Below are 24,013 nucleotides of genomic sequence, written 5' to 3'. Positions count from 1 at the left end.
AAGTAAACTCAGGTAGTATTGTTCATGCTGTTTCTTGTAAAGTAGACTACCTCAAAAATAGCTAATGGTTCCTTACCATTTCATCATCCAGGGTGAGTTGAGGCATGTTTTTAGGATCATTGGCAAACAGCAAGGATAAAAAATAACCACCAGGAAAAAATTAATTTAGAGCAGTGCTCACCAAACCACAGATCATTTTTTAAAAGACAAAATAAAGCAATTCTGAAAGCTAGGGTTTTTCCACATGCCTAAAATCTCAGGAGCCCATTTCTGCAGAGTCATTCTTGCCATCTAGTAATAAACTTCATAAAATGTTTTAGTAATTGCAGTTTCATAAGTAGTACATTAAGGTTGGCTGGAGAGCTGCTGCATCATTTATTCATTGCCAGATAGTTCTTCAATAGTGCATGGCCGCACCATTATACAAACAAGAAAATTTGCAAGGTGGAATCATGAAATATGACAGCCAAGAAATTGTAACAGGAAATGTTAGGTAGAACAGCACTCAGGAGGTTCTGCTTGGCCAAGAAGTGGATGAGCTCAGTACTGTTTTCATGCTTGCCAGGACAGCAAGTTGGAAACTGTTCCTTGTTCTAATTTGGTTGTTTCTCACCACACTTCTAGCCTCACCATTATTGCTGCATTGCTCTTTTGGTTTCTAGTGTGTTTAAGTCAAATATCTGAAGTGGGAAGCCTGCTTCAAGCTCCGCATGATAAAAGTTTCAAACCATGTGGGGAGCTGTACACAAGTACAGCTGACTTCCCACTACATATACTTGCCCTGGGAAGTCAGAAGAAGCTGCATGTTAAAATGGAGTCAGGGCAAAAGGCATGGTCCTACAATCCCTTTGTATACTCCTAGATCCTTTTCACTTTTAAAGAGAACTCATCTAATTTAGCCAGTTTAGTACAGAAAATCAAGTTTCTGAATTACTCATTTTTATTGTACTTCATTAAAAACTTATCCTGTAGACACCTTATGCATGGACTAGACCCAAATGAAGTCAGTTGGGCTCTGCAATTTGGAAGAGGCCTGTGATCCACTGCCCTAAATCAAATAAAGAACATTATCTGATAGGTTATAAACAAGCTTGCATGACTGGAGTCCTTCATCTGAAATACCACAATAATAAAAACATCTCGAACGTGACAAAAATATTTGATGCCAGGCAGTGGGACAAATTGCCAAGGGCACTTCCAGATAACAGCTCTGCAGAGATCCAAAGCAGAGCGCTCTCTCTCGACACCCATCTATCAGTGATATTTAAGCATAATTAAATCAATTCTGCCCCAATGCACAAGCTAGATGAGTCACAGATGATCCCTCCCAACCCAAAGGGTTCTATTGGATGAAAATAAGCTGTTATAACAAGCACAGTGGACTGAAGATGCAGCAGAGTCAATATACCAGCTTGTAACTAAACAGCAGCAAATGTTGCAAAAAATCCAATAGACAATGCAACCCAATGTCTAAATTATCATACACTTACTTGAGCAGAGGTTGTTTGTCTACCAGCACACTCATTTTTAATTTTAATAACTGCAGAGCTATATTTAAGTGTGGTATTTTCCAGTTTTATATTGGTCTCATGGCAGAAATGTATGTTTCAAGCAGCTTTCTTATCTTTAAAAATAAGGAAAGGACTCTCCATGCAAAATTATATAAGCCCTGCAGGAATTCTGGGCTTCCCCAACAAGGAAAAAGGTACAGTGTTTTAAAATTATAACAAAGTCACTTCTGCTTTAGTGTCTCTTCAAGCAATATGAGAACGCTGTAACAGATTAAATTGTGCTTAATGTCATCATACAATCTAGTTCTGTAACACTGGTTAACTAAGAGCAAAATCCCAAACTCCACTGGATTGCTTTACAAAAAATCTACAATTCAGTCCTCCTGGTTTGAAAGGCAAGTTTAATCAAAACAGTAGGAAATTACCATCTCCATTGCACTTTGAACAAGTGCACACTTCTTGTCTCTACATCAGGGGTCGGCAACATAGCACCTGAAGGTGCATTTGTGCTTACAGAGGTCTTCAATAGTACCCACAGGATTACCTCTTCTGCTCCGGCAGCGTGGTGGCAGCGGGAGGCCCTATTAGCTAAAGTGGAACCTCAGGTTAAGAACAGTTTCAGGTTAAGAACAGACCCCCAGAACGAATTAAGTTCTTAACCCCAAGTACCACTGTACATGTGTGGTGTACATCAAAGTTTCTCTAGTTTGCAAATGTGCCCATGGACCAAAAGGGGTAGTAAACCCTGCCATATATGATTAAAACATAGCTAAAAATGGCCAAAATCAAGTGCATCCCACTTACTCATATTAACTCCATGGGATATGTTTGTTTCTGGAAGTAACAAGTGGATACAAATGCACTTTCAATGATGAAAGCCAATACCACACCAGAGGCAAACTAAGTTGCAGCACTGTCATAGCCTTCATGTTGAAACTACCCACAGGAAGGATTAATAGTGAACTCTTGCTTTGTATGAAGGCAAAAAGTCCAGATTCAGATATATAATTATAAAACACAATAAACTAAGCCACCAACATCAGAACAAAACAACAACACAGAACAGTAGTGCACGGCAATGCACAGCAATATCTGCTACTCTCAATATATTAACTAAACACTATACTTATTTTAATTAGGTTTTTTTGTAATGTCTTGGAATTGGAACATTTGATGAAGGGTGGACTATAAATACAAATAATAAAATAACTGCAAAGCTCTTCGTGCTATGGTAATGAATAGAATCAGCTGAAATCTAGCAACAATTTCCCCTAGAAATGTGCATAGTGGGTGTACTCCTAAAGAATCTCAAATAGATGCAAGAGCAGCAATCAACATAAAGCAGAACAGTTTCATTTTCAGTATCTGCCTCTTCAAAAATGGAATGGGGAAAGTCTGGCAAGCTAGGGTTACAATTTAAATAACCCTATTACAGCAATCTAGTTTCACTCTACATCACAACCAAAGAGGAATTTTGGAAATGCAAACCTTCAAATCAACTGCTGTTAATTATCATTTTCCTTCCACAACATCCATTTCATTATTATGTTTTTGTGGTGTCACTGGGCTAAGTAGTTCCGACCAGGTACTTCTGCCAGAGCAGCTTAAAGTCATTTGGGAGTATTTTGCCAGCCAAAACAAATCCCTGTCGGTTTTGGCCCTATCGGTGCTATGTCAACATGATGTTATTTGAGTCTTCTTTTGTTCACATTAACAGAAAATGTCATAATAAGCACAATGTGATCCTAATCACAACATTTGCTAATATTTCAGAAACTACACATGGTAATTGAAGTATAGATGACCATGTCAAAAAGTGTAAACTGGTGATGCCCAGAAAGCCAGTTCTTTTGAGAAGATGACTTATCTTAATATACAGAGTATTCAGACATGACGGGTCTGGTGAACTCATGCTGCCTTATTCTCCAATATCTTTAAATTCTTTCCTTTCACATTTCTGAAAAGCCTTAAACACCACTATAGTTACTTGAGCTTGTTGTCTTATTTGACTGTGGAATATTAATATTTGTTTTTAACTTCTGGGTGAAAATAAGTATTCTTTGACCTTGAGCCACCTTTACTTTATTCCTACGTTGCTACTTCCTAATATAGGCTTTCACGGAAACAACAAGAAGCACTTGAGTGAACTATAGAAATGTGAACTATTTTTCTAGCTCTGAAAAGCTTCCATTATGTTTTTAAATACACAAACCATTTTTGTATTGCAATCTAAGCATACTTAAAAAATAAATTATAACATGACATTTAAGACTGTGCACCTTAATCCTCACTGACAAATGACCTTAGATTCAGAAAGAGCAGCCTTTTAAAAAAATGTTTAGGCTGTAGTTCTAGTTTAAATAGATATTCAGATTAAACTGGATCAAATCTATTCAAATTCATTACCAGCTACCATTCATCTTCATATTTTCATTAATCCTGCATGGCATTTTTAAATACCTAGGCTAAACTGTAAGTTCAACTTGCTTTGATAAATTTAGAATTTAGCAAACCCCAAAATAAGACCTGCTAATATAGAAGGCATTGATTTTTTCAGTGGTTGCATGCAATGCTAGTCCATGTGTGAGAGGAACAAATTTCCACCCATGCAACAGAAGTTCACCTTCCTCTCCTCCCTTCAGGTTCTCCATGTGCCCTCAAAAAAAGCTCCAGAGGGTTGATGAATGCACTGGAGCCAATTTGCAGGGATTGCAAGGGGGAATATGAAGTCCTACTTGATTCCTCCCCAGAAATTTAAATCTCAAGGTTTAGAAATGTTAACTCACAAAATGTCTATCCGTGTTTGACAGACAAGGTATCTTTATCAATATCCAAATTCTTTTATAACAAATACTTAACCCTGCTGGGGAAAAATTATACCCTTCCTTGCCCAAATATTTGTTTTGCCTAACACAGATCACATAGTTATTGTATTTTAGTGTTTTGTTGGAAGCCGCCCAGAGTGGCTGGGGAAACCCAGCCAGATGGGAAGGGTATAAATAATAAATTATTATTATTATTATTATTATTATTATTATTATTATTATTATTATTATTACTTTTTGTGATACAACAGGAGACTATTTCAGTTCATATATTATATTTGCATTCAATACTACAGTTATGAATGTAAAGCTACAAAGTGAAGAAACCTCTCTAGAAGGCTTTCCAACATATCAGAAAAAAGGATGCACAATGGCTCTTATTACATGTGCATTAATTTTAGAATGGAGATGAATAACTGTCTAGTGGTCACTCTCCCAAAGACAATTTTTTTATTGGCAATGGTACTAAATTATAACATAGGTTTCCAAAAGTTGTAAGAGAAAGAGAAAGATCAGTAAAGTACTTGTTTCTTCAGTTTTTGTAGGGACGGTCAATGGGCATGAAATAGAGATGGGGAGTCATTTACTTCAAGGGAGGTAAAGTTTTTGGGGAGGTCCTCTATTTTATCCTCACAAGCACTGACCCAAGGTCACCAAGCCTGCAGGGCTAAAAGAAGCAGAAGTGGTGACATGGGATGCCATTTTACATCCCACAATGCCGCATCATAACAGCAGAGGCGGATTTAGGGTAGTGTGACTGGTTCAGCCACACAGTGCATGTGCCTCAGAGACAGCACAGGGATTGCCACAACTATGGTAAAAAATGGAAAATGAGCGGCAAGGGTGCTGAATTCTGGTGTCACACAGGGCACTGCTGAAATTTGAGACCTCAAGGTTTGCCTCTGGTAATAGTGTCGTTGCATTTTACTTTATAGTTCTGTGATATGACTGCTGCCCTGTGCTACCATTTTGTGAGTGGTTCTGCCTCTGTTCCACCATTTCAGTGGTGAGGGGGGTAGAACTTCTGAGAAACCCTGTTATCACTGGTGGAGGAAGAGGAGTGCGGGGGGGAGCGCACCGCCCCCGGCAGTGCGATCCTGGCAGGCTGCCATCGTGGCTGGCTGCCCGCCCGCCCGTGCTGGGAGCCCCGCCCCCGCAGGTGGCGCCCCCAGGACATGCGCCGCCACTGCCTGTTATATCCACGTAACTAAGCAATTCTTACTGCTAGATGGCTCCACCTCAAAACTTTATCTCCCATGTGGGATTAAAACATGCACGGCAATAAACACTGCTGGGCCTAAGCAGGCATGTCCAACAGGTTGATCGCAGGGTGCTCCTGGTCGATCCTTGGGCCCTTAGTGATATTCACCCCCAAAAAAGCTCAACAGCCTTGACTTCCTAAAAAAAGCTCAGCAACAACTCTGGTCCATTCTCCAATGACAATGGGTAGATCACTGCCTTTTTTATATACTGTGAGTAGATCGCTATCTCTTGGGAGTTGGACATGCCTGTTCTAGAGCATTTTGATATTTAACATGAAGGTTTTGCTTTGTGTCTACTAATGCTACTGCAATGCAAACGTTCCTGTAAACATAGCCTAGTATTAGTTGGTGGAGAGAGCATCCATTAATGAATTTTCCAGCAAAAAGCCATTGCTTTCCCAAGATGTCTGTAGTTAGGTTAATTACGCGTAGGCTAAAAACTGCTCAAAGATTGAGAATGGCACGAGAGCTCTTTTCTTTTCATCTAAAATGAAAACAATTAATAGATCCCATTTACAATATCAGGCCTATCCATGCCTATGTTTAACTTAAAACATTAATGTTCCCTGAACAGAGGTCAAATAAAAACTGAGTTACCAGAAAGCACTGTTGAGGATTAATTGTTCATTTTGAAGATTAGATACAATATCAGAAAAGCCACTGGCCTCAGTTGAATTAATTGTTATCCAGAAAGTCTATCCACAGCAAAGAATTCAGAAGAGATCCAAGGCAAATGAGACACAAAACGATAGGATGAAAACAGGATTCAAGGGATATAATTTTTTTTTAGTAACAATAGCTTCTAAAGTCACATAAACACAGAATTTTGACAACAGTTGTGTATATATTTTATGGTATATTTATTGCTGGATCTGGAGTGGCTAACCTGCATTAAACCCACTTTTAGTTGCCACTAGAGTAAGATCTTAATTCACAAATCATGTGAACTCTGAAGGGTCCAACTCAAAACACTTAACATTCATATATTTCCATTTACCTCAGAGGAACCACACAAATGTAAATTGCCGGTCATTAACCTAAGCCTGAAAGGGACGCAGGTGGCGCTGGGAAACCACAGAGCCTAGGACTTGCTGATCAGAAGGTTGGCGGTTCGAATCCCTGCGACGGTGTAAGCTCCTGTTGCTCGGCCCCTGCTCCTGCCATCCTAGCAGTTCAAAAGCACGTCAAAGTGCAAGTAGATAAATAGATACTGCTCTAGCGAAAAGGTAAACGGCATTTCCGTATACTGTTCTGGTTCGCCAGAAGCGGCTTAGTCATGCTGGCCACATGACCCGGAAGCTGTACACCGGCTCCCTCGGCCGATAAAGCGAGATGGGCACCGCAACCCCAGAATCGGTCACGACTGGACCTAATGGTCAGGGGTCCCTTTATCTTTACCTTAAGCCTGAAGGCGTACATAACCTGTTTCAGAATAAGATTAACTGAACCCAATAGACCTTATTTTTAAAATAATTTTTATTAAAGACTTCTGAACTTACAAAAATATGTGCATTGTCTCTTTTTTCAACTTGTTTTTTTCTACAGATCTGTTTCATTTTTGGGGAGACATTAGTGTTTAGGCTTGCCATACATCAGGAAAATTCCTGACATGTCCTGGCTTTGGGGTATAAAAATAAAAATAGCATGGGGGGGGGGGAGGAAACCTGGATGCATGCCAACGCGATGGAAACAGCAGCAGAAAAATCTCCAAAAGCTGGAAATTACTATTTTAAGCTTTAAGCGGAGGTTTCCCCAAAAAAGCTCAACAATTTTGGTGGGTTTCTTAAAAAAACAAAAACAAACCTCAGCAACATCCTGTTTGTACTATGGCAACCCTATTAGTGTTCATGCAGTATAAGGTTGGGAAGGAAGGGGGGCAAAGAGGAGAAGGGTGGGGATGGTGCATAGGGTGGGGGGGTGGCAATGCTTCTATTCTTTTACTTAGTGTGTGTGGGGGGTTTTGTGTCAGGATCACTTCTGTGGGTTCTCTTTTTATTCGCTTCCTATATTTCTTTGGTGGCAATAGGCCTTAATCTGAGTAAACATGTGCAGGATTGAGGTGCCAAGAATAGGCCTTGTTTTTCCTTGATTCAAAACACTTCCAGAACAGATTAATTGGCTCAACAATAAAGTTCCTATCACTAAGCTAACAACAGACAAGGTCATTCAGGAGAGCAATAAGTTACTACAATAATATTGAAACACACTGTAGAAAAGAGTTACTGTTAGGAACTGAACATGTGAGAAAATTAAACTAATGGGACCAAATTTTTTTTGAAGCTATTTTAAGCCTTGTGTGCTTTTGTTGGGAGAATCAAAATATTAAATGGAGTAGCTTCCATTTACTAAATACTCATGTACTGTACTTCACTATCAAAGAAAAAAAGCTTTTCCTTAATACACATATTTAAAATTGGTTAAAATGTAGGTGATTAATTAACTAAAAATTAACTAGGCATCCATCTTACTATAAAAGCTTTCTAATATTCACAAAATCAGCAACTGAAATAGCACCTGGCAAAAGATCTGACCTGCCCATATTTCTTATCCAACCCACTGATAACTTACAACTATTTTTATAGATGATTGGTTAGATCATAGACAGCTAACATATGCTCCTCCAGGTGTTATTGGACTCCAGCTCCCATCAGCTCCATCCGGATGGCCAATGGTCAGGAATGCTGAGAATTGGAGTCCAACAACATCTGGAGGGCCATAGGTTCCCCATCCTGGGGTAGATGGCCATATGTTATATGGCAAATACATGTAATGCTTAGCATGCTGTGAAGTGCACTGGCCTTACTAAGAATTTTCTTCATTCAGTGTGACAAAACTGTGTCACCTCCTTAACAAGAAAAATTGTTATGGAAGTAAAGTATTATAGCAATACCTTCGGGGTGTTAGGAAAAACTCACTCTGCTGGAAGTAAAAGCAACATTTAGTATCAGTATTAAATGCTATTTGTTCCACAAAGTACACAAAATGTGCCCTGTATATGCCAAAAGGTCTTGAAGAAAAATAATTAAATTTCAGGTGGTCCCAAGTCATGCCCCACATTCCACCCCCAATAGTAAAGTTGGTAAGTAAATTACAAATCATGATCACTGAGGGAAGCCACCCAGCCACATACATAATGGACCAATTAACCATCAAAATTGCACATCATATCTGACACCCATTCTAGACAACATTTAATTAGTACAATGAGAAAACAGTGATCCCCACAGAATGGTGGTCTGCCACATTTTGCTACCGTAATTGCAACATGTCAAGAAGGAGAGAAGCTCCCCATATTATATGCAACAAACCAGACACTTTTTCCATGGAGAAAAACCAAATCGCAACCTGAAATGGCCTGATGTTACATCAGTACCAAGCATAACCATAACTAAAGACTGCAACGATGTTTGGTTAAAGCAACTAAGCTAAGTATCTAAATTAAAAGGGCCAGATCAAATCTATATTCCCTGCTTTAGAAACCATCAAGCACTTTGTTACAACTTTCTGGAGTAGTGGGGAATTGCTAGTATGTTGTTCGTCAAAGACTTCATAATAATGTCGACTATACTAATACTAGACAGTGAAACCTTTCAAGAATCATAAAAGGTTTTAAATTTTAAAAGGAGATTTAGATAATAGTGTGATTCAAATGCATGCACACTCTGAAGAAATGTTATCTCCACAGAAAGTTTCTAATATTACTCTAATGCTCTCGCATGTAAAAGAAGAGTCACAAAAACATGTAACTTGGATAAATTAAGCTGTTCATACTCTGGTTGTATTATCTACTATAAAAATATGTTGGAGTTCTATTTACAAGTGAATAAACTCAATGGAAACATTAAGAAGTTACTTTTTACTGAAAAGGAAAAATGTAGCATTGACAGAACTTGTCTTTCCACCTTGCTACAGTTACTTTTGCACTAAGGAAATCAGTGGAGCCCTTCAGCTGGGAGGAAACGACGAGCACAGCAAATACATATTTTATACCAAAAAGTGCAATAGGGAGAAGAAACAAAAACAAAAAAGGAAGTGTTGTCAAATTCTATTATCCTGGAACTACACAAAGAGGGGATTGATATATTGAGCTCACGTTCCAAATGACCTAGACTGCAATTATCTACCCTTACCTGGGTGTAAATCTGATGTAACTCAATGAGAGTTATTTTTGAGTAGGCATGCACAAGATTTTACTAGGCCTATTATGCTCAGTAAGACTTACTCCCAGGTGAGCATACAGTATAATAATGACATGAGGTGTCAGACAAGTGGTTGGATTAATAACAACACAAATATATGTATTTGCCCTAGGCAAAGGATTTATTTCAGGCCATCTCAACTGTGTCAGATACTGCATGTCCAAATTCTTTTAACATGATGTTAAAATATCCCTATAAAAATGGCAAAGTGTAAGAGTCAATCACTACTGACACCTCTGGAATGGGAAAGACAGTAACTTCCTCTGTGGCAGGAACTAAATTCCTGTATTAGTAAAGCATGCAACATGCTTTCCGGTGTCATGTAATAGAGCTCAAGAGCCATGTGAAATAGGAGGAGCTTATCAACTACTTTTGGCTGTTTCATAGATCAACCAGAAGCAATACAGAACACAGGAGGACCAATTGCTAGTACAACTGAGACACAGACAGAGGTCACCCAAGAAAAAGAAAATAGCTCACACCTCTCCAGTAACCCTCAGTCTCAGAGCTATTGCTTTCAGACAGAGAATTGTGTTTTATTCAAAAAGTAAACATGGCAAGATATTGCACTGGAATGACTGTTATGACCCCTTGTGGCCTTAAATCAATTTCTTATTTAGAGCAGATGCCTTTTTTTTTTTTTTACAAGAATACCATCTTACAGTAAGTGTACTTTTGATTACTGTAATCACAGGCAGATTCTTGAGTCATAACAAACACAGCTATCTCAGAAACAGGGTGAGGGAACTAAGCTGCATCTGCAAAATAAGCCCAAATCATTAGTTAGTCCACCCCTTCATTATAAACAGACAATAGACATGGATCGCAAAGCCCATCTGGGGTACATTCAGTACTCTGGACACTAATCAATCATTCTGAATACAACATTAAAAATCAGCATACTGGAAGTTTTAAAATAACCCACATTTCAGCAAAACAAATGATTCAGTTATATGACTACAACTGGTGTGTTTGTTTTAATATGGTGAGAAATAATTGTTAATATATTGGACCTTTTGTTTTTGCATGCTGGATGAAAGGGGTTTGCTCTTTGCTGTATTTCAGTTCAAATCTGGCTAGGATTATTCCCTACAGCTTTCAAAAAGCTATTTGAACTATGTACTGTATTTAAAAGGTCCTCCCCCAAATGGTGACTGAGCAGAGAAACAAAACCATGAATTCAAACCAAGGGGATGTAAAAAACAACAACAACAAAAACTACAGCAAATTAACATTCAGCTTTTGAAGCAAATTATTCAGCTATTGAGACAAATCCTTCAATTAAGCTTTGTCTAAAGATTAGCAATAGACCCATTATTGTTTGATTCTTGTTTAAGAGGTGGGTAGGAAAAATACTGCCCTTGAGAAAAGTCTCAGCTGTCACAAAATGCCACAACACAGCATCATAGATGTTAGAAACATGCTGATATTATGCTTGTTAGCAGAAAAAATATTGGCCAAGTCTCATGTAGGTTCTGAACAAGGGATTAGCATAATAATTCCTGTAACAAGCATGGTGTCTGTTTGAGAGAAGAATAATCAGCCACCTGGGCTCTTCAAAATCAAACAGGTATAGGCAGACTAAAAATAAACAGTAATCAATCAGTTTGAGCTAGTGGCTCATCTCCCGGTAGACAAAAACTGCTGTTTCCTACTTATGCCAATTTTTTGCCACCCAAAGAGAACAGAGTGGCCAGTCTGTCTATCTTGGCTGTCCTCAGAACAGCAGCAGTTCAACACAAATAATAAGTATCATTTAAGAGACAGGAGAAGAGAAGAGAGACAGGAGAGTCTTTGCTTTAAGCACAAGGAGGAAAAGGAGGAAAGTTGATCTTATAGCTTAGCCGGTTTCACTTCATGCAACTAAAAGGGGATATATAGACAAAGTCATTACAAGGACATTAAACTATACAGGTCATTTGGGATAGAAGAAACTCATTTAGTGATCATCAACACAGGTGAGGGAGACTGTCAGTAATTGCAGAAGGCATTTCATTGTTTTTTAGTTCATCAGGTTTTAAGTTCTGCGCACTACCCACAGTATATCCAGATGAAGAAAATCAAGCTACAAATGCTGTAATAAAAAGCAGCCATACTCATGCAAAATGTTCAATTTGGGGTTATGTTGAGCCTATAACCTGCAGACAGCAAACTCACTCTCACGGGCGATTGGAATAGCAAGGCGATTGGTCCATAACCAACCAAGTCCTGTGTACAGGGCTTGTTAGATACAAATGACAAGAATAAGGGAATGACCATAACGACAGCTCTGTTGGACAGTGAAGTTCTTAAGGTTCCCTTAAATTATAGAACATTATAAAATAATTATAAGACAACTCCACATACGGTAAGCTCTTACCTTGTTGCACAGTAAAAGTTCTGTTGTAGGACAGTGATATTTTTTGCTTTTTAAAGTAGTTTGATTTCTGGATGAAAATACAAGACTGCACAAGACTGCCTTGGGGAGGGGGACTGAAAGGTCTTAAAACTAAGACAGCATTGGGTCATTTTACCTCTTCTACACTCCATAGATGGAAAGATCCAGGAAAGCCACTTTTACTAATCCCCCTGTCAATGAGGCAGTAAAGTGGCATGCAGAATGGTTTCTAGAGGAGCTACTGTTGCATATATTTCAGCTGAGAGAAGCTCAATGGAGCCAGAAAAGTTTGTTTTAATATCTTAGGTGGTTCTTTTCATATTCACCTGAGAAGCATTTATCGAGCAAAGAAGAGTATATGGAGAGTTACCATTGTATCAATAAAGCATTTTTATCAGTGGTTGTTTTAGGAACCTCACTGGAAAGTAGCTGCCTTTATAAGATTTGGCAGATTTCATCTGAAGGTTTCTGAAAGAATCATCACAGCGAAAGGGCAGAAGTCCCAATCTCCCCTAAGGGAAAGTTTAAGTGGTAAGCATTCTCACTAACACCTAATGGAAAACCCCCACAGGAAGAACAGAGCTCTGTTTCACTTCAAAAGGCCAAGGTCACTTATTTGGAATAAAATGAAGGCAAAGATGGGGTGGTGCAGCTTGCTTTCATAATAAGGAAATGATTTTGTTCATGCCTTGAAGCAGGGTGTGCGTATGCAAATCAGAATATAGTATCTACGTGAGTGAAGACCTTACTCTCACCAGGGAAATCATGTCAACTTTACCAAGTGAGTGGGCTGTGGATAATTTCCTTTTATTAGGCAGAACATCTTCCTACTTAGTCAAATTATATTCTGGAAAAGGGGGAGATCCCCTTCTTTCCTAACAAAGAGGAGTGGGGTGTTAATTCTCTTTTTGATGGGGGAAAAGCTAAACCTTGAAGGGTAAAAGGCAAGTTCTCCATTATGTGAGGAAGGTTGACTTGTCCTCTATTATATGTGGTCAGGGACACATCTGTTTTAAAATGAGCTGCTTCTTATGTGTATGGATGACTGTTGAAGGAGAAACAACTCCTCAACTTTGAAATTCCAACGCCCACCCTCACTCTCATATATTTCTCTTAAATATCATTTAAATAACCGCTCCACTTTGAAAAACCTACATCCCCAGCACACAGAGGGGCAAGCCCCTCCCACATAAGCCTACTGACTTATAAAGGAGGAGAACATCCCACATCCTTTACATTTGCTGGGGGAGGGTTCTGGTTAACAGAACCTCATTCACCTTTACATGGGTGGGGACAGAAGTAGGTGTTTCAAGATGAAGGAGCTGGTTCTGTTTTATGTGTACACATGGGGGTTAATTTATTCTGTTTTAGCCTTTCCCAGCTTTTCTTTCAAAATATGCACTCAAAGCAGGATACAAATGTTAAAAGTAATATCTACACCCACACACAGGATGACACCCCCTTCTTTATGCACAAGGAGGAAGATGGTAGCTAAAATATAGTAACTCATTCTCTTTGAAGGCATGCAGGCATAGATGGAAGGGGGTATTAGTTCTCCGCAAAGGTCGAGGACCCTAACATATACTCATGTAAGAAAACTTTTAGGTGCAACTGCCCCCCATTGAGAGGAACAAGCGACCTCTCACTATGTACAGCCTCCCTCGATTTCCCACTCCTGCTTAAACATCAACCCACAGCCCCACATAAAGGCAAACCACTCTTTAACATTCAAGCGTGTGTGATTAAAAGAAGCAATTTGCTATCACCCCCCCACACACACTTTGTAAATAAGGGGAACAGATAAATGACGTCTAAGGGTTATATTTCATCCTTTATTCCCCAAGGAGGAGGGACGTAAATACTTAAAATAGGGAGGTGCCTTTTCTCTCTGTTTTTTTTCCCCTTTTCCCTTTTTGGCAGGCGCTAGAGCAAGTAGGTCTTAGGGAGTGGGTGGGGTCGAGCTAGACTACCACACCTGCGAAGGTAAACGGAGGGAGATAACGGGGTGAGACGCGGGGGGGGAGGACGGACGTGGAGAAGAAGATATGAGGTTGGAGGGAAAGAAACCTTGCAGCCCAACAAAAGCAGATAAACGTGCTAAGCCTCCAGCTTGCCCACAAAGACGACTCCTCTTCCTCCTCTGGTGTGTTGCTGCTGCTGCGACACGGCTACTACTTACCCCTCAGGGAATCGGTTGATTAAATGCACATTTCTATGCCACTGAATTCATAAAATCTGAACGGTGGCGGTACCAAAGAATGTAAAAGGAAGGAAAGAGTCTCTCTCTCCTCCCCTCCCCCCCACCCCCATTTCCTCACCTGGGCACGCAGCTGGGCGAGCTCCGGTCCACCTCCCAGGTGGCGTAAAGGTTCATCTGGACCGGGCGCCCCCCTGCCGTCGCCGCCGTCGCCGTCGCGCCTGACCCGGGAGCCCCCGAGCCGCCTCCCCCCGGGGCCAGAGAGCCTCCTCCGGGGCCGAGAGCGGCCGGCTGAGACAACGAAGGCGCCGCCGCCGCCGGAGGAGCAGGAGGAGGCGCCAGCTGCTGCTGCTGTAGCACCGCCGTCGGCGGCGGAGGCTGCCCTGAAAGGCTCTGTGCAGCCGGGGACGCCGAAGAAGCTGAGGCGCTGGATACCGGCTGGTGCAGCGAAGGCGTGAGCGAGCCCCGCTGGCCGCCGAGCGCCCCTCTCTCCGCCATGGCTGAGGAGGAGGACGACGACGACGACGACGAGAGTCTCCCTCAATCCCCGCTAGCGCCTCAGCCGCCGCCTTCTTTCCCCTTCAGCCGCGCGGCTGGGTTTGACTCCTGTTGCCCCTGCAGGCGCGCTCCCGAATAGGAGGAGGAGCGAGCGCGAGGCCGCTGGCGGAGGAGGAGGAGCGCGTGCGCGAGAGGCAGCGAGTTTGAGGAACGGTTGCTTGGGAAAAGGGCGGGGAGGTTTGGGGGGAGGGCGGCGGCGGCGGCAGTGGCAGTTGCGGGGCTCAAACCCAAATTAAAGGGGGCGCTCGCGCGCGCGGGAGGACGGCGATTGGGCGCCTTGACGGCTCTGCGCGCGCTGATTGGGTGGAGCGATCTATGGCTCGCGCTCGCGCTTTTACAGTGTGTATTTCTCTCTCGCGCACGCTTTTTCCCCGCCCTCTTTTCTCTCTCTCTCTCAAATTCTTTTCTCCTCCAATCGACCCTCACTTCCTTCCCTTCCCTCTTAACAGGGAGAACTCGACGCCCTCCTGGCTTAGGGGGAAAGCTCACGGCACACGTCCCCGTATACACGTTAAATTAGAAACGGGTGGGGGTGGAGGGAATCCGTATTGTGAAGGGGGATAGGGTATATGCTGTATTGTATTATTATTTAAAAGGCATTTATATACTGCTTAGCATTACAAAAAAAATCTTAAATCAGTGTGCAGTATAACAACAACACTGAACCAAAACACAGTCAAAAACCAGTAAAATACAATAACAAAAGAATAAAACAAATTCGGAAGATTCAGGGAGGTAAAACAGGGTCCAGCCTTGCAGAGAGAGAGAGGTCTTCACAATATATCTGAAGCAACTTGATCATTGCTGCTTCACCCATGGCAGAGAGGGAATGATTATTATTATTATTTATGTATTTATATGCTGCCCATCTGACTGGGTTGCCCCAGCCACTCTGGGGGGCTCCCAACAAAAAATAGTAGGGAATGGCATACTGTATATTTCCCACTTTCTGCAAAAGCCTTCAAAGCCAATTATGACATTTATAAAGTACATAGACTGTGGCGGCACAAGAAGAAAATGGGGGGACACAGAAGAACCAAGTATATTTCTAGGTGGACAAGTTGTGTCCCACATGTTAAGATCTCTGAGAGAAAAATAACAGTCTCTGTTGAGGTAGGAGCACCACAGTACTTAAGCCCACCACTTCCTAGTTTGATTTGCTTGCCCTCTCTCCTCTCCTATGGTACCACCCAAGTGAAAGGAAAAGGGGCAACTGAAATGTCAATGCATAATTAGACAGAAACACAGCATATATTTGACACCGGAAGGGGGAACAATACAGTACTAATGGTGATTCCCCCCCCCCTCAGTCCAGTTAGTACTGTACTTGTCCTCAAGAGCGGGAAACAGTTAAAAACATCAACACACATTGCTATTATGCAGTGCCTATAGGACCAAAGAGGTTTCCAGCATCTTAAAACCTCACAGATTTCTTATGATATAAGCCAGGGTGGCGGACCTCAGTGCCAAATGTGGCCCTCTGAGCTTCTCTGCTTGGCCCTCAATACTCTCCCAAGGTAACCCTGCCACAGCCCTGCTCTACACACATTTGCATCAAGGGCAGCAGGAGGAGAGAGAAATATGTGTGGCAGGTGTAGAAATTTATGGCTTGTGTGTGTCTGGGAATGTACCCTACTGTAAAAAGGGCAAAAGTCACACATGTTGCTGCATCTACTTTTGCCGCTTGGCCCAACCCACCCCTGGCATATGGTCCTCATATGTGTCAAGAGCCTGTCCACCAAGGAGAGGATCCTGATTGGCCCAGGATCCCTCTTGCATGGTAGAACTATATATGTATGATGTATAGCTATGTGTAGCACAATGTGGCTGCCAGGGGTCACCTCACCCAAGCTAGTTATCTACATGCTGCCAGGTATAGTCATAAGGAGTTTTGCAGTGTATTGTCATCAGTCTACTACTGATACACATAACACTATTTCCTCCCCTGTAGGTGAGGTGATAGATGTACTCACTGATCATGTGCCTAGTCACAATGATGGACTAAATGAGGACCAGTCAACTGAGGCTCAATCCAAAGATGCTGTTAATAGATGGTTCCTCTGGTCGGATGAGTGGTGTACAGCCCTACCAGGTTCAACTGGTGGCCCAATTGCTCCTCTATCGGGACAGTAATCTGTGCTCTAGTAACCTCCCGATTAGATTACTGAGATGCATTATACATAGGGCTGCCTTTGGTGAAGAATGCAGCAACAAGATTGCTGACAAAAATGAGGCAGTATTGAGCATATAATGCTAGTTCTGGCACAGCTGCAGTGGCTGCCTATACATTCCCAAACCCAATTCAAAGTGTTGGTTTTAACCTACGCAGTCCTGGAAGCCTCTGGAAATCAGTCTCAATTCAAAGCACCAGTGATTTACCTTTGAAGTCCTATATATGGTTCGCAGCCAAGATCTGTAAAGAACCACATGATCTTGCCTACCCAATTAGGCCACCAACATAAGCCTCACAGCTAAAAGAAGTGTGGTTATTTGAGCACAAGTGTTTTTTGGCCTTCCTTGGAGAGACCCATTCATCAGCATTCAGTGCAGAACAGTCCAGCTTTGATACCTTTTCAGTTTGTTATTAAGTTTTGTTCAGGACAGAAAGGAGGGAGATAAATATGCACCCATTAATAAAGTAATAAAAATTGCCCTTTTCATTTATCAAAAAGCAGAACAGAGATGAGGAACCCATAGCCCAAGGGCAAGGAGCCTTTTTCAGCCCACATATTCCCTTATGGGAGTCAGATACCAGTGGCAGCAGGGGCCAGACATAAAAATGGGTGGAGCAACAGATTTTATTTTATGTGATATATTTCTATTCCGCTTTTCCAACAACAAAGCTCAAAGCTTCAAATGTGAATCTTACCTTGGCACATTAGGTTAGATTCTACACACATTTATACACCCTCCTCTATACTCCATCCAGGCATGCATTACAGCAAAGGCAGGTGCCTAGTGAGTTACAGGACCCGGGAAGTGGGTGTGGCCTGGGGAGAGTCCCAAGGACTAGCTAGAGTTGCCTGGAGGGCCACATTCAGCCTCCAGGGCTGAGGTTCCTCATCCCTGCTGTAGCCCTCCAGATGTTGAGGGACTGTAATTTCCATCAGCCCTGACCACTGGCCATGCTGGCTGGGGTTGATGGGAGATAGAATGCAACATCTGGAAGGCCCCACAGGTCTCCTATCCCTGGAATAGCTGAATACTAGACAGCAGCAAAAACAGCCCCATGCCTGCAAATTCAGCTTTTGGCAAAGCTTGAAGAATCACACTCACAAGTAGAACAGGAAGAGAGGTTTATTGAACCAGTGTTATTTTAAATATTTGCGTATTCATGTCAACAAGCTGAGGCCAAGAATAAATGCTGGCAACTGTTTTCTTTGTTATCTGTCAGATTATTCATCATTCTCATAGTCAGCTGGGTTCTTCCTTTTAAGACGTTCAAATTCTTCGGTTCCCCAGGAATAGATGACATAGGCTGCGACAAAGGCTTAGGAGGTTAAAAAAGAAACACAGTTAGCTTTACAACTACAATAAAAGCAACTAAGTCTTCTGTTCTTCCAGTTCCACTGTTCTCAGTGGTCCCAAAGGTCTTCTTGCTCCCTTGCACATGACTCTGCCCTGTCTCCCTTGCTGTCCCTTATACAGTACCTGGAATTGCATCCCAAATCACCTGAGTGGTATCTTTCTCTCTTACATCCTTCAGAACTCTTATCAAAATCACTTATTTATCACCCTATTGGCACAGCCCTTAAGTTCCCATAGTCTACTGTAACAAAGGCTAAATACATGTTACTAAAATAATAACATATTCTTCTGCTATGAAGTACCATTCCAGCAAATAGTTGGGAATGCAGTGCCATCTTTTATAAAAGGGATGGAGAACCTGTGGCTCTCCAGATGTTGGACACCAACTCCCATACACCCTGGACAGCATGGCCAGTGGTCAGGAATTATGGGAATTGTAGTCCAGCAAGATCTGGAGTACAAGAGGCTCCCCCACTCCTGCTTAATAACATGTACAAGTAGGAGTTTTATAATCATGACAGCCCAGGATATGGCAAGTGCTCTGACATTCCTCATTTCCTTAAAGATGCACTGTTAGCTCTCTCTATATATTTGTGTGGCCTAGCCCCATCTGTCTTTTTATTTCTATCCCCCTCTTTGACTAAAGAGAAAGCCATTTCCAATAACTGTTTTTAAGAAAGAAGAATAGTGTTGTTTTTTAAGATGCCAGTTAGTTTGTTGCCATTTTCTTCTGCATTGATGAGTTTTCCAAGAAAAGTACTGCAATGGAAGCAAATAAACTTATGTATTAACACATGAGTAGCCAATGTGGTGTCCTCCAAATGTAGTTGGATTACAGCTCTTCACCCCTTACCACTAAACCCTTAAAAGTTACTAACCTGCAAAATATAGATAGATAGATAGATGATAGATATAGGTGTGTGCGTCTGTGCTGGAGGTTCGTAGAGAGTTTTTTCACTCTTGCAAGAGCATGGTACATTTCTTTTTAAACAGTGTTTTATTGATTTTCAGTTACAAATGAGTTAGATACAAAAAAGTAGAAAAGAAAAAAGAATAACAATAACAAGTTGGAGGAGCCTAGTAATGTTTTATGCTGCAAAGAGGAGGCTTCTCTTTTATGGCAGCCCACTTGGTTTCAATTCTGGGCACAGAGAAGGAATAGAATCTGGCCCCACTCTGCAAGCCCACTCACTCGCCTGCACAGAATTACTTGTTGCCTATAGCTACCAGGCTGATACATAAACACAGGGGTGTGAAATCTTTTTCAGCTGAATTCCCTTCTGGGGGCCACACACCAGTGGTGGGTGGAATCAGAGGCAAAAGTGGGTGGAGAAATGAATGTAAACGTTTGCCTCTGTATACTAGATTAGTTTCTAAATGCGCGCACGCACACCCTCTCTGTCCTCCATCTTGACATGCAAGAAGTGTTGTCAGAATTCAAGGATATAATCCAAGCCAGGGAGAACCAGTCAAGGAGGGTGCAAAGCAGGAGGAGAGCGGTCTGGAGAGTCCCAAAGGCCAGAGAGTGCCTGAAAGGCTGCATTTGCCTCTCAGCTCCAAGCTTTCCCACCCCTGCATAAACTACCAAGGCTGGATCCATCTTTTCAGTGAATTGTTTGCTATAACCTGTAATCCAAAATACTGTACTTTTAAATAAGTCCACCATCATCGCCTCCTTCCACTGGTCCCTGTCAAACTGGCCTTCCCATAAAATTGGCTGCTGACGAGTAACATTTTGGTATCAATATTTTTAGGGGAACGATGAAGACTTTATTATTATTTCTTTGTAGCTTTCAGTGGCTTGTGTAAATTGGGCTGCAGTGATGATGTTCTAAGCTGCCGACAGAATGCTGAGCTTGTGCCGTACTAGTTCATTTTTTGTGTGCTGATTCTTTAAGATCACCACAAAATGTGATTTTATCCAACTCACTTATAGCAGCCAAGTTCATTGATTTCCGTGGGTCTACTACTCCAAGTATGTGTTAGTTGGATGCAACCCAGTGTTTTAAAAATATAATGAAGTGTGGTTGTATCATATTTAATTCTTTTAAATGGTATTCAGACTGGTTGTCTCTGCTGTTGCATTCCACTTTGTGAATAGATAGATATAGATATAGATATAGATATAGATATAGATATACAGAGAAAGAGAGAGTAGTTTTTCTCTCTGTAGCATTTTTAGTGGTTGGTCATCATGCTGAGATGACAGTCCGAGCCACTAGACAATTTAAAAGATACACAGATGGAGCCACTTCAGGGACCCACTTCAGAGCCTGAACAGGTCATCTCAGGATTGAAGAGAGTACAGCGGGAGAAGGTAACACTATGCGAAAGGCTGCTAGCACTAATATAAAACCCGAAGACCTCAGGACTTCATAAACTGCTGTCAATGGCTGCAACAGCATATGAATTCGTTGAACTATGGAAATACACTACTTAAATGCTAACTATCATTGTCACTGAGGCTAAAGATGACTAATTGCTAACGAGATTTTGTAATTACACTAAGGAGATTATAATTCCGGAACACGTGGGAGAGTAGACTGTTATTGCCACTGTGTACTGACTAAAGGAGATTGTCACCTTGCTCTGCTCTCTTGCTCCATCTAGTGCTTCCAATGTAGAGCAAAGAGAACTGTCTTTTATAAATTGGCACAGGTTGCCCAATAGCTACCAGGCTAAGTTCAAGGTGTTGGCACAAAACCCTGTATAGCTCGGAACCAGGATACATAAAAGAGTGGTTCATCCCCTATATACCCAGCCAGTCACTGTGTTCTACAGGAGAGGGCCTTCTGAAGATAACCATCTCATCAGCAGGTCTGTCCTGCGCAATGCCAGAACTGGGAACTTCCCCCACCTACATGTAAGACAAGCATCATCTCTATTGTTTTTTCAGTGCCTGCTGAAAACTTCTCTATTTCAAGAAGCCTTATAAGTGGAATTTTTTACCCCAGATGCTATCTGCATTGGATCTGAAATTCTGGGTTCTTTAAATTCTGGGTTTTTAATTTTATTAATTACCTGCTCTTCAACCCAAGATCCCAGGATGTGTTTCAACAATTTAAACAATTTATAATCCACCTGGATACTATCCTGGATTGAACATTTGACTAATTTGAAGAACTCTAATATATATAACTGACAGATGGATAGTTGGAAGTCCTTTTAACCTATTTCTTTACTTCCTTTATTAGTACAGTGGTGCCCCGCAAGACGAATGCCTCGCAAGACGGAAAACCCGCTAGACGAAAGGGTTTTCTGTTTTTCAATGCGCTTCGCAGGACGAATTTCCCTATGGGCTTGCTTCGCAAGACGAAAATGTCTTGCGAGTCTTGAGATTTTTTTTCGCTCCCCACCCCCTTTTTCTAAGCCGCTAAACCGCTAATAGCCTTTTAGCAGCTAATCGGCTAATCCCTTAAGCCTTTAATAGCCGCTAATAGCCACTAAACCGCTAATAGCGCTAAGATGCTAATAGGGTTGCTTCGCAAGACGAAAAAACCACTAGACGAAGAGACTCGCAGAACAAATTAATTTCGTCTTGCGAGGCACCACTGTATACAGTATTATTCCTTTAATATTCTTATCTCTTTGTTATCCTTTCTTTTCTTTTTGGGGTTAGCATGCAAATGAAAAGTGATGGATAGTGGATAAAAAACCCTGTTTGGGAGGCAGGGAAGGGAAGATCTCTCATGATGGGAGGCTGGGGAGAAGAAAATACCACTGTTTTAAAACGGGGCTATGTGAGATCTAAACAGTACTCCATCTGATAATCTGGCTGAAGCATTCTGGAACAACTTAAGTTTCCAAAGTAACTTCAAGTTAATTCATAGGAAGCTATTCATAAATGAAATAAATAATAACAATAATGAAGTTCATCTAATCTGCTCCATGCCCTCTTGGCAATATGATGGCAATGAAGAAACTGCTCCCCCCCCCCCCATGCCATATGTTGCTCCAGAGATTGCCTTCTTCTGAAACCAACATCCTGAGTACTTCCTTTGATCTTCACTTTGAACATCAATGCACTAATCCTGGAGAAAGAACCAGCCCTCAAGGGTAACACAGCGCACACAAGCAAGAAGCAGAAGGAGCAGCCTAAATAATTTTTAACTTACGAGGCACCACCCGGAAGACCTGTGTACTGAACCGCCTCCAGACATTAAGAGTTCCTTTGGAGAAGAAGTGTGGGAAAGCTCTTTGTTCAAATGGAGACAAGCTGTAGGTGATCACATGCCTTACTCTCTCCAAGTTTCCAAAGTGAATACCCATCTTGGCAGGCTGTTCTGCAAAAGGAAACAGGAATGACAGAAAAGTATAGGATTAGCAAAACATTGCTGAAGTGGAGTGCATTCTCCCAACATTTTAACTTTGCATAGGGGGTTGTTTAAGGGAGTTTTCCAGTGACTCACTTACAATACAGGCTGAAGCAAGACCAAGTATCAACCTTTGACTACATCTGCATGACAAAAAGAGGTTAGCATCTCAGAACCACATGGACCAGGAATGGGGAATCTCTTGCCCTCCAAATGTGGTTGTGCTACAACTCCCACCAGCAAGGCTAAGGGTCAAGGACAATGGGAGTTGCAGTTTTTATTATTATTCCTGCAATTGATTACCTATTCTTCACTCTAAGGTTACAACTCTTAAAACACACTAGTAACATTAAAAACACATTACATAACATTAAAAACAACTTTAAAATTCCAGAAATAGGGTGGGCCCTAAAAAATATGCACATCAGGTGTCAAAAGCCAGGGTAAAGAGGTGCATTTTTTCCAGCCTTCACCAGAAGCTATATAATGAAGGCCCAGGATGCACCTTGGTGGGGGAAGTTGCCCTGATTGTGGTCCAGTAGAACAGCCTTTCCCAATCTTGGGCCCCAAGGTGATGTTGGCCTACAACTCCCAGTAGCCCCAATGGTCGGGGATGATGGGAACTGTAGTCCAACAACGTGTGGGGACCAAAAATTGGGTAAGGTTGGGGAAACAAGACTGAGCTAGACAGACTCATGGTTCCAGGAAGCTTCTAGTGCAGGCACCCGGCCCTCCAAATGTTTGGGACTACAATTCCCATCATCCCTAGCTGACAGGACCAGTGGTCAGGGATGATGGGAATTGTAGTCCCAAATATCTGGAGGGCCAGAGTTTGTCTATGTCTGTTCTAGTGGGTGCTGTTTACACCGGAGTAACGAGAGACCGAGGACCCTTAACAGGGGACTCCTGAATCCTGAGAGTATAAAGGCCGGCGTGATAGAACCCCTTCCAACCACATTCCCGCTTCTACGCACCCGCTCAGCTCCTTGCAAGAAAGGTCACCGCTTCTCACTCCAGCATCAGAAAAGGCAACAGGACCTCCTTTCCCTTTTCCGGTCTCAGAAAGGTCACTTCCGGTTTAAACGACTCTATAGAATCGATATCAGGTCAGCCAGCCCGTGACGTATTGCTGAGCATGCTCACTGGCAACCGCTGAAGTCGACTTCCTGCCCTCACACGGCGTACGCGCGGAACGTCGGTTTACGGGAGCTTCCTAGTGCGCTTACTACGCACGCGCAGCTCG

General features: G+C 41.9%; 2 protein-coding genes and 1 long non-coding RNA gene across 5 annotated transcripts in view; 1 reads left to right on the top strand and 2 right to left on the bottom strand.

Moving 5' to 3' along the window:
• PACS1 (phosphofurin acidic cluster sorting protein 1) overlaps nucleotides 1–15,089 on the bottom strand; it is an 80,269-nt gene extending 65,180 nt beyond the window's left edge. The window contains exon 1 of one of the 3 annotated variants that reach the window (XM_083418481.1): nucleotides 14,493–15,089. In XM_083418481.1, coding sequence (XP_083274607.1) covers nucleotides 14,493–14,869 — 377 coding nt within the window. In that variant the 5' untranslated portion in view covers nucleotides 14,870–15,089. The remainder of the gene's footprint in view (nucleotides 1–14,492) is intronic. The other 2 variants (XM_083418479.1, XM_083418480.1) reach the window with 2 other exon arrangements.
• A 3,119-nt stretch (nucleotides 15,090–18,208) lies between these two features.
• On the bottom strand, nucleotides 18,209–23,900 carry UQCRQ (ubiquinol-cytochrome c reductase complex III subunit VII). Its single transcript, XM_083418704.1, has 3 exons — nucleotides 23,745–23,900; nucleotides 22,573–22,740; nucleotides 18,209–18,419 (listed from the first exon to the last, which is right to left on the bottom strand). Exons 2-3 carry the CDS (start codon nucleotides 22,724–22,726, stop codon nucleotides 18,325–18,327), a joined length of 249 nt encoding a protein of 82 aa, XP_083274830.1. The 5' UTR covers nucleotides 22,727–22,740; nucleotides 23,745–23,900; the 3' UTR covers nucleotides 18,209–18,324.
• Nucleotides 18,426–22,566, top strand: LOC310667059. Its single transcript, XR_014506158.1, has 3 exons — nucleotides 18,426–20,550; nucleotides 20,581–21,658; nucleotides 22,019–22,566. It is a non-coding gene; the product is annotated as an uncharacterized lncRNA (long non-coding RNA).
• Nucleotides 23,901–24,013: the final 113 nt, after the last annotated feature.

Source organism: Podarcis tiliguerta (assembly GCF_965153285.1).
Source record: "Podarcis tiliguerta genome assembly, chromosome: 16".
Taxonomy (NCBI): Eukaryota; Metazoa; Chordata; class Lepidosauria; order Squamata; family Lacertidae; genus Podarcis; species Podarcis tiliguerta.
The sequence above is the reverse complement of the archived record's forward strand: the minus strand, read 5'-3'. Positions and strand labels throughout refer to the sequence as shown.